Here is an 11,194-nt window from a genome sequence, read left to right as displayed (position 1 = left end):
AAGAGAATATTTCACCTTTCATCGTTAAAGGTGAGATAAGTCAAAGTTGTCAAAAGCGAATAACTTACTTTTTTGTTCCCGCTTTTTTTAATTTTTCCCTTGTTCGTAATGAATCATCTCGACTTTGCTGTAAACATACACAAACTCCTGCTTTTGTGGCCTATTTCCTGCTTACATAAAAGCCAGAATCTTTACCAAAAATACTTTGTAGAAAAGAATTTAGGAATTCAAGTTAGGAAGAAAAATAGTGGATGTTGGAGTGGAAGATGGATTATGAATGATTTTGAGCGTGATAGCAAAGCTTAAAAAATAAATGATGAGGAGGAAAAAAAGAGTATGACCCACAAGAGAGGCCCATCGGCTTTGGACAATAGCAATCTATGGCTTTGAACACCAATTGTTTGACGAAAATGGCCAAAGAAGAAGTTCCCCAACAGGAACATATCCAACTGGGTATCTGTCTTTGTCTCTCTCCCCAGTTCACTTCCTCAACCCCACCACCACCACCACCACCACTACTATCCTCTTTTTCTCTCTTCCCTGATATTCCATTTTTCTCTCCTGAGTTTTATTGCTCTCCATGGACCGTAACGACAAGCAGCAGATTCTTCAGCACCACCACCACCAGCAGAGGCAGCAGCAACAGCAGCTGTCGTTGGCCAAGTGTGCACGGCAGCCATGCAATGAATGGTTTGTTTTCTTTATGTTTTCTAAGTTTGAATGTTGTAATTCATTCCATTTATCATATTTTTATTTGTACTTCATATGGGATTTTCCCCACATAATTTGATACCTTGTTGTATGCGTTGATCTTGTAATTTGTTCTTCTTATTGATGTTCACGTTTATTGGGGAGTTTTTTGTGTTTTGGTTTTATCGTCGCACTGAGTGATACATTTCGACAGTCTTTCTATGTTTTGATGATTAACTCACTTTGGTATCACATTTTTAGTTACTGAAAATCAAATAAATATTTTATATGCACACACATTCATTTTTAAAATATGTTGAAGAGTGATATGCTGAATGGTCTATTTGAACTCTATTATGATGGTATGGTTTTATATTTCACTTGTGTAAATTTCAATTTAGCATTAGTTCATGAGGTCAAAATTGGCCTTAAAGCGTGAGGGTAATCCTTCTGCATTAAAATGTTCAAAAAATGTAATATGACTGCATACTAATATATGATTGTAGAGTGGAGTTACAATATTGATCTGATTTTAATGTGAGAGCACTACTGCAGTGCATGAGAAATTTAGTCAACCAAAAGAGAAAAACCATAGAAGAAGAATGAGAACACGGAAAAATGAGTATTCAGCAGTACCGGTTGAATAACTTTGCTTTCAGTCCAAAAAAGAAAAGTTATGTATGTAAGAGAGCACAGTATGCTAAAAAGAACCCAAACTTGTAACGAGAGGAAAAAGCAAAGCACAAGCCTGAAAAATCTTACTGGAATGTTGCAGTGCCAAAGGTTAAGATTCTTTTGTAGGAGATCAACTCCTTCTCACATAAAAGCTAGCAGATAATATTTCTCCCATAGTTTTGACCATGTGCTTCTTTTGACTAACTGGTCAATCTATACGCATGGTTATGTTGGGATAGCAGAAATTTGTTCTGTTCAAGCCTTAACCTAACCTGAAAACAAACCACCCATGGAGAGTCAAAATAAACTATATGCGTGTTGGAGTGTTCTATTAGTGCCTTGCCTCAAAGCATTCCTTTTAAACTTATTATGAAAACCTTATGAATGCTTTGTCTTTGTTTAATCTATAACTAAATCTACTAATGCATAATCATTATTCCATTGCACCAATTTCAATCTTAATTAACTGAGTTGTTTTCTGAAAGTTAGAATTTCCTTTCAGTTTACTGTTAAATAATACCACTTTGAGTTTTCCTCTGTTGGTGATACTTACCCAGAAAAAAATCCACTCTAAAAGATGGCATTTCTGATTTTGATTTTTTGGCATATTCCTATTTCCTGTCATTGCCCCTAATTTTTGTTGTTGTTGGCACTAAGTGTCCGGAGCAAAGTTTCAACTAATCCTGGGGGTGCACAACCCAAGAGCTCGGTAAGGAGTTTTCCGCAAGTGCACCTTGGATAATTCAAGGGGAGATTCCTTCAGTCCAATGACTCCTTAGAAATTATTTGCACCCAAGGGTTTGAACCTTAGACCTGGAGAGAGCTTACCTCAAAGACCAAGGCCCTTACCACTTGAACCAATCCCTAGGGGTTTAGAAAAATCAAAATTAAGACTCTAAAATAGAGATCCAAAGTGAAGAAGTGATTGATCTGAAGATACACACGCATAGTACATCTAACACAATATATGCTTCATGTGCCTTCGTTATAGGATTTATTTTCATATTTATGGGTCTTTACAAAACTACATTCATAAAAGGTTTTGTCATGATTGGCATTTATAAATCTTTGTCGTTCCTTGTTCTAAATTTTATGTTTCTGACAGCTTTCAACACTTGCATAATATTCTAACTAGCATGCAATTCTTTTAAATGCTTATTGATCTATGTTGCTTATTTTTGTGTCTTTTATCCTTCTAGATTGTGTGGCTATATTTCAATACATACTATCATAGTACTGAAGCTGTAGATGATCATGTTTTCTTTATGAGTTAAATCAATAGAGTATTTTCACTAACTCTTTTAAGTTTTCGGATGTAAATCCATTGACTTGGAGCTAGTGCTGATCCCTAAAATTAGAATTGGAATTACACAGAATATGCATCTTCACGTCTATCCATAAGAAAAGGTTGTGTTTGCTATTAGCTAGTTTCGAAGCAAGATTCAAGCATTATCAACTTAACCTTGAACTTTACATGTTCATTTTTCCTGTGGATTCAATCGTTTTTGGGTAAATAATTAGCTCATAACCTGTGTAGGATTTTTCGGGATGTTCCAAGTGATATTACCATAGAAGTGAGTGGAGGAACATTTCCATTACATAAGGTAACTACTCTATGTTGCTTCATTATAAATTGTTCATTATGTTCTGATTGAGAGGATGTCTCTTGTGATGAATGAAGCTCCTTTTACTTAGCTTTTGGTGCTTCCTCTGTTCAATATACAATTTCACTGCCGTATGCAGTTTTATCTTTTGCAAGCATTCAGAATGAGTAAACTAGATGGAAATATAGGCATACTGTGTTTAAGATGTGTAATTCTAGTTTGTCTTTTCTTTTAGATAATTCTTAATAATATGGTAGGCTTAACATCTGCCCTTGGGTTATAGCTCAACTTGCACAATGTGGGATGGGTTCAGACGTGGTCTTGGGTTCATATTTGCCCAAGAAACAAGGTCATATTAACTGAAACCCAAGTTTTCTGGGAGTGTGACTTAAATGGGAAAAGAAGAAGAGTCAAATTGAGAGGAAAATCATTTGTATGTCGTTGGAAAAAAAAGAAGAAAAAATTGCTTTCTCTAGTTCTGATTGTCAATGGGTAATTGAGAAGTTTGCAACTATTTCATCTGTCCATATTTTTTTGTTACTTGCATTCTTTTCAACCAACATACACATAAAGTCTAGCATGACCATTTTCTAATCTGGAGATGCATGTTACTAGAGTTTCAAATATGATAATTTTTTTTAAAAAAAATTGCTCATTTTTTTTTGACATAAATATACCACAAAATTTGGATTTAGGTTATTCTCAATTTTGTTTATTCCCGAACCCACATATTAAAATCATGCCTACCTAAAGCACACCCTCTTGGATTTCTGATGCTTTTTCTCATTTGCCTGACTAGTATCATAGATTCCATAGTTACTTTACTAATTAGAAGAGGTTCTTGAGTGAAGCATTTCTCCTATCATTTTCTACCTACTTAACTATCTTAAAAATAATTGACTCAATGGAAATTGTTGTGCATAAGACACAACAACTTAAGCGCAAATAATATAATATTAAAAGTAAAGAGGGTGAGTGACCATAACCTTATCTTTGTAGCCATTTGCCACAGATCTCCCAGCCACTAAAGGAAATCTAAAAAGAAGAAAGGTCTGGAAAATCATTGCTTTAATTATAAGAACTTGCTTTATTCATAGCAGTGATGCTAATTTTCCTAGTTTTCGTGGTACCGATAGTCTTAATTCTTAAATTCAATGCAGTTCCCACTTGTATCTCGAAGTGGCCGAATCAGAAAGTTAGTTGCAGAACATAGGGACTCTGATATCTCAACGGTGGAGCTTCTTAATTTACCAGGAGGTGCAGAGGCATTTGAGTTGGCAGCAAAATTCTGCTACGGAATCAACTTTGAAATTACGTCTATGAATGTTGCACAGCTGTGCTGTGTTTCTGATTACCTTGAAATGACTGAAGAGTTTTCAAAAGATAATCTTGGTTCCCGTGCTGAAGAATATCTTGAGATTATTGTTTGCAAGAACCTTGAAATGTGTGTTGAAGTTTTGCAACAGTGTGAGAATCTACTCCCTCTTGCAGATGAGCTTAGAATAGTTAGCCGTTGCATAGATGCAATAGCCTCCAAGGCTTGTGCAGAGCAAATTGCCTCAAGCTTCTCACGCTTAGAGTACAGCAGCTCAGGGAGGCTTCATATGAACAGGCAAGCCAAGTGTGATGGGGACTGGTGGATAGAAGATCTCTCTGTTCTTCGGATTGACTTGTATCAAAGAGTCATGACAGCAATGAAGTGTCGCGGGGTCCGTCCTGAGAGTATTGGGGCATCACTTGTGGGTTATGCCCAGAAAGAGTTAACAAAGAAATCCAGCTTGTGGAATCCATCTAGCCAGGTGAAAGTTGATTTGCTTTCAGGTTCAACTGGACATGAAAAAGTTGTGGTTGAGACAATTGTCAGCCTCTTGCCTGTTGAGAAACTTGCTGTTCCAATCACTTTCCTTTTTGGGCTTTTGCGAAGCGCAGTGATGCTTGATTGCTCTGTTGCTTGTAGGCTTGATCTGGAGAGGAGAATTGGATCCCAGCTGGATATTGCTACTCTTGACGATCTTCTGATACCTTCTTTTAGGAATGCAGGTGATACCTTATTTGATGTTGATACAGTTCACAGGATTTTGGTAAATTTCTCACAGCAAGATGATAGTGAAGATGATATGGAAGATGCCTCTGTTTTCGAATCTGATAGTCCTCATTCACCTTCCCAATCTGCCTTGTTCAAAGTTTCAAAATTAGTAGATAATTACCTTGCGGAAATTGCTCCTGATGCAAATCTCAAGCTTGCTAAGTTCATGGTTATAGCAGATACTTTACCAGCACATGCACGTACCATTCATGATGGGTTGTATCGAGCCATTGATATTTACCTGAAAGTACGTATTACTAGTCTTTTGTTCCAATTTTTTTCCGGAATATTGTGTTGTAGGGCACTCGCAGATTTCATTGAGAACTTGCTTATGAGTACTGTTTTCTCACATGGAACTGCTAGAGAAATATTGTCCCACATAAATCAGACTGATTTTGGAGGGAGGTTGGTCTTAATTCTTGTCATGAAGCACTTACCCAACCACTCCTAAGATTAACACAAGACACAGTGAAGATTAATTTCAAGAAAGAAAGAGAGAAAAACTAATTTTATTCTTACTTGATAGTCAAGGTGGTCCTTCACTTGAAATAATCTTATTCTTATTCAGGCACATCAAGGTTTACCAGAGTTGGACCGGAAGAAGCTATGCAAATTGATTGATTTCCAAAAACTTTCTCAAGAAGCTGGTGCACATGCTGCACAAAATGAGCGCCTCCCTCTCCAATCTATTGTACAAGTGCTCTACTTTGAGCAAATAAGGCTCCGAAATGCCTTGAGTTGCTCTCATGGAGAAGATGATCACAAACCAGTGCACCAGTCATGGCGGATCAGCAGCGGGGCACTAAGTGCAGCAATGTCTCCACGAGACAACTATGCATCACTTAGACGGGAAAACCGTGAGCTAAAACTTGAGCTAGCGCGGTTGCGAATGAGACTAAATGATCTTGAGAAAGAACATGTTTGTATGAAGAGGGATATGGAGAAGTCAAACTCTCGTAAATTTATGAGTTCGTTCTCAAAGAAAATTGGTAAACTGAGCTTCTTTGGACATAGTTATTCAAGGGGATCAAGTTCTCCATCAAAGCATTCACATAGAACTGACTCTAAGGTTATTGAGAGAATGTGTGCAAGCACAGATTAGGTAATTAAAATGACTGGGAACTTTCTTTCTTTCTTTTTTCCCTGTATTTGTTGAGCATTTGCATATCATATTTGTGGTGGGCTTTCTACTTTATAACATTTCTTGTTGGCCACCTTGTAAATGAGTTCTGGTTCTCAAGGTAGCAAGAGTAAGGGGATCTTCTTGATTGCAAGTGAGGAGCTGTGGAAATTACAACTTTGATATTTATACATGTATAAAAATAATCTTTGATGTGGACATGCATAAATATGCTCATTGTTGTTATTTTTGTAAACAATTAAATTCATGACGAATGATTAACTGTTTGGTAACAAGCTACACAAACCTGTAGTAATTTTAGAATGATTTATTAATTGTTGGTAGGGGTGCTACCTGCACCATACAGTGCAGGGTCGCCCCCTCCCCGCCCTGATGCTGGGGGGCAGGGGCAAACTCCCAATTTGCCCCACCCCCTTCTCACTTCAATAATGGACTACTGTCCATTTGGCCCAAAAATTATTCATGGGTCCAAAAGTGATCAACAATATATTTTTGGACCCAAAATGTAAATTTAAATTTGTAAATATGACTATAATTTAAAAAAAGATCTAGTTTTTAAATGTGTTAGTGCATATTTTGTGTAAGTTGTAGTGTAGTAGGGTGACTCTTTTATAGTTTGTCTTCATAATACAAGGCTCACATTTAAGCATGTGGGACTTTTATATTGCCTTGGCAATCTATAAAAGGGTCACCCTATTACACTACAACTTTTTTTTTTTCGAAAAAAGTAAGAGATAAATATTATTGATATGAATGAAATAGGCATAGCTCGTGTATACAGAAAGTATACAGAAAGATCCCTAAGTAAATTTTAAGAGCGATAAATTAAAGATAAGAAATCATAAATATTGTTCCCATGTAGTATAATAGCAGAAAACCAAAGCATTAAAGTGTGAAAGAAAAAATTCTTTTAACTCCGCCATTGTGCGCTCCTTATCTTCTAAGCATCGCGCATTCCGTTTCGACCAAATACACCACATGATGCACAACGGGATCATCTTCCACACGACTGCCACTTGGTGACAACCTTGCATCTTCCTCCAACAACCCATCAAATCCATCACCCTCAAAGGCATAACCCAAGCAATATCAACCCTTTGAAAAATCTCATCCCACAACATCCTTGTTATCTCATAGTGCAATAAGAGATGATCCACAGATTCTCCATGCTTTTTACACATAGAACACCAATCCATCACAATAGATCTCTTCTTCCTCAAATTGTCCGTAGTCAATATCTTCCCAAGAGCAACATTCTATACCAAAAAAAGATACTTTAGAAGGCACTTGAGACCTCCAAATATTCTTCTAAGGAAACAGAGTAAGATATCATGTCGACAAGATTTTATAGTACGCCTTGACCGTGCATTTCTGGTGATCATTGTACCTCCACTTCAATTTGTCGTGCGGTGCCATAGGAGTCTCCATGGAGTATAGTAGATTGCAAAAATCTAATACACTAGATAATTCTCAATCATGAAAGTCCTTGTTAAAAAGTACATTCCACTAGTGAGTGCCATGGGAAAAAAGCCACATATCCGCCACTAAAGCCTCCCTATTAGCTTCAATACGATAAAGAGTCGGAAAAGCCCTTTCCATTCTATGTTTTCCACACCACACATCCCGCCAAAAACTCATTTGATTGCCCTTTCTAGCTACAAACCGAATGTGTTTTTCGAAACAAGGCCACCCCCTTATAAACTTCCATAAACCCACGCCATGCCCCCCTCGCACTTCATTGGAGCACCAATCGCCCCAAGCAGCTCCATATCTAACGTCAACAATTTCTTTCCATAATGATCCCTCCTCCGAATGATATCTCCAAAGCCATTTCCTTAGTAAAGCTTTATTAAAAGTTCTCAGATCACTCACTCCCAACCTTCCATACACAATTGTAGCACACACTGTCTTCCATCTAACCAGATGAAATTTCTTCTCCTCCCCCATGCCCCCCCATAAAAACGCCCTGAAGAGTTTCTCAATCCTATTCACCACCCCTACAAGCATCAGAAACATAGATAAAAAATATGTGGGGAGGTTAGTAAGGGTGCTCTTCATAAGAGTGAGGCGACCCCCTTTTGATAAATACAACCATTTCCACCAAGCCAACCTAGTCTCTATCTTTTCCACCACCCCATCCCATATAGCTCTAGCCTTAAAAGATGCTCCCAAAGGAAGACCCAGGTATTTCATTGGCAAAGAGGACACCTTATAGTCTAGAAGATTGGCTAGACTGAAGATATTAGAAACTGTACCCACAGGAACCATCTCAGACTTACCAAGATTCACCTTAAGACCAGACACTGCTTCAAAACAAAGAAACAGTGCTCGTAAAGTTTGGATTTGGTTGCTATCTGCTTCACAAAAGAGTATAGTATCATTTGTAAATAAAAGATGTAAGATGATGATGGAGCCACCAGTGCCATTACCCACCTGGAAACTAGATAAGAAACCTCCACCAACCAACAGTAGTCTGTACCATCCAGCTAAGGGCCTCCATAACTATTACAAACAATAGAGGAGATAATGGATCTCCTTGTCGCAAGCCCCGAGAACTATCAAAGAACCCAGCAGGTGTACCATTAATTAGAACTGAAAACCGGGCGGTAGAAATACAATGACTCATCCAGGAAATCCACCTATCATCAAAACCACACCTCCCAAGCAGATATAAAAGGAAATCCCAATTCACATGGTCATAGGCCTTCTCCATGTCAAGCTTGCACAGAAAACTTGAACCTCCCTCCCTGAATCTATGGTCCAAGCACTCATTTGCAATAAGTACCAAGTCAAGAATTTGTCTCCTACGAATAAAGGCGTTCTGGGGCTTGGAAATGATCTTATCCAACACAGGACTTAACCAATTAGCAAGAATCTTTGAAATAATCTTATACACACTACTAACTAGGCTTATAGGGCGAAAATCCCCAATAACCGAAGCCCCATGCTTCTTGGGGATGAGCGCAATGAACGCCGCATTAAGAGATTTTTCAAACTTTTGGAAAGGGTGAAATTCACTAAAAACTTGCAAAACATCACATTTCACTATGTCCCAACGAGTTTGAAAGAAACCCATTGAAAAATCATCCGAGCCCGATGCTTTATCCTTAGCCATACTAGAGATAACCTTATAAATCTCATCTTCATCAAAAGGTCTCTCCAAGACACTCACACTCTGAGAATCAATTGCCTCGAAGGACAAGGCATCAAGCTTCAGCCTCCAGCTAGTCGATTCAGTGAAAAGGGTCTCATAATAATGTACAATATGATTTTCTAGTTCGGAAGGAGAAGATAGAACCTGAGTACCTGAATATAGCAACTCAATAGCGTTACTACGCCGATGTGAATTAGCCACTTTGTGAAAATACTTCGTACACTTGTCACCTTCTTTCAGCCAAAGGGCCTTAGATTTTTGACACCATGAAATCCCCTTCGACAACAAAACCCCTCTCCAGATTTGCCATCACCATGGCCTTCTTCAATAACATCTCTTTCGAAATATCACCCAATAATTCATTACCCTCTGTCTCCTACAATTCCTCCAAAAGAGTTGACTTTTGATTGTCAATGTGGCCAAAAACCTCCAAGTTCCACTTCTTCAGGTCTTGCTTCAAGGCCTTCAGTTTCCCTGCAAGAATAAAACTTGGAGTGGCTATAAACTGATATGCTGACCACCAGGCATGCATCATCTCTACAAATCCATCCGCTAAAACCCATATGTTTTCAAACTTAAAAGACTGGCGACCTCTGTGCATACCCCCATAATCTAAAGTAATAGGAAAATGATCTGAGCTGACTCGAGCTAGCCGTTTCTGACCTACTTTCGGAAAGTGGGCTTCCTACAACGAAGAGACCAGGAATCTATCCAATTTGGACCAAACCCGACCATTTAACCAAGTATACTCACCCCCTACCAGTGGAAGATCCATAAGTTCCAGATCAAAGATGAACTTTGAAAATACCTCCATAACCACATAATTTCGATAATACCCCGATCGCTCACTAGGGAAGCGAGTTATGTTAAAATCACCCTCATACACCACGGCACATCCCAAACAGAGTATAGATCTGCCAACTCTTCCCATAGCCTTCTTCTATTCCTGTCCACATTAGGACCACAGGTGTCTACAAATGCCCATTCTCATCCATCAACAACATTTATGAAAAGAGCTGCTACTGAGAAATCTCCAATACACTCCTCAATTGTCTCAACCAATCTTTTATTTCACATAAGTAACACTCTGCCTGAGGTACCCTCAGAGGCCAAGTAAGACCAACCCACATACGAGCATCCCCATAGGTTCCGCACAATTCTTCTATCAATGTGTTACAATTTTGTTTCTTGAAAACACACCACACCACCCTTCCACATCCGCAATATTGATTTGATACGGAGGCGTTTATTGCGATCATTGAGCCCCTACACATTCCATGATATGATCTTAGGCTTCATGTAAACATAAATTGCCCCTCCCTTTCGAGCTATCCCTTCCACCATTCCCTTCCTTCACATCATAGTTAATGGAGCAAGTTAGCCTTCTAAGTTCCCTATCCCGCTTAGAGGCTAAGTTTGAACAAGTAGCTTCAATAGCCACAACAAGGGCCTTACATTGTTCTTCATAGCCTTCGTAGGACACCCCACAAATAGCCTGTAATTCTTCCACCTTTTCAAAGACCCAGTTTGAAGGACAATTCCCAAATTTAGAACTGGGAGGGAGTGAACACAGCGGGGTTAGAACAGCCCCCTCCTCCCCAACCCAATCTTTATCAATCAAGGCCAATTGCATGTCCGAAACTAAAACTGAGCCACTAGAACAATCAACTTCACCGCTAGGTACCAAAAAATTATCAGAGGTCCTCATCTTAACTTCAGGTTCAATTCTAGTGCAATTCCCCTTCAAATCCCCAGCAAGACCACCCATCTCCAGACATGACGAACCTATGGAAGACCCCATACCATGTTCTAGCGTGACAGACGGTATCAAGGAGACACAAAAG

The 11,194-nt window shown here is 38.7% G+C and overlaps 1 protein-coding gene across 1 annotated transcript; it reads left to right on the top strand.

Annotated features, from left to right (window-relative positions):
- The first annotated feature begins 230 nt into the window (after positions 1-230).
- Positions 231-6,388, top strand: LOC109006028 (BTB/POZ domain-containing protein At5g48800-like). The gene is made up of 4 exons (XM_018985171.2): positions 231-690; positions 2,903-2,969; positions 4,130-5,302; positions 5,624-6,388. Exons 1-4 carry the CDS (start codon positions 581-583, stop codon positions 6,155-6,157), a joined length of 1,884 nt encoding a protein of 627 aa, XP_018840716.1. The 5' UTR covers positions 231-580; the 3' UTR covers positions 6,158-6,388.
- Positions 6,389-11,194: the final 4,806 nt, after the last annotated feature.

The sequence above is a fragment of the Juglans regia genome, chromosome 1 (genome assembly GCF_001411555.2).
Source record: "Juglans regia cultivar Chandler chromosome 1, Walnut 2.0, whole genome shotgun sequence".
NCBI lineage: Eukaryota > Viridiplantae > Streptophyta > Magnoliopsida > Fagales > Juglandaceae > Juglans > Juglans regia.
The sequence above is the reverse complement of the archived record's forward strand: the minus strand, read 5'-3'. Positions and strand labels throughout refer to the sequence as shown.

What these genes read in the sequence shown, in the direction of transcription:
- LOC109006028 (XM_018985171.2), top strand. Translation starts at nt 581, where the DNA reads ATGGACCGTAACGACAAGCAGCAGATTCTTCAGCACCACCACCACCAG. An exon ending in GAACATTTCCATTACATAAG is followed by an intron (nt 2,970 to 4,129) that starts GTAACTACTCTA and finishes AATTCAATGCAG; the next exon opens with TTCCCACTTGTATCTCGAAG. An exon ending in CCATTGATATTTACCTGAAA is followed by an intron (nt 5,303 to 5,623) that starts GTACGTATTACT and finishes ATTCTTATTCAG; the next exon opens with GCACATCAAGGTTTACCAGA.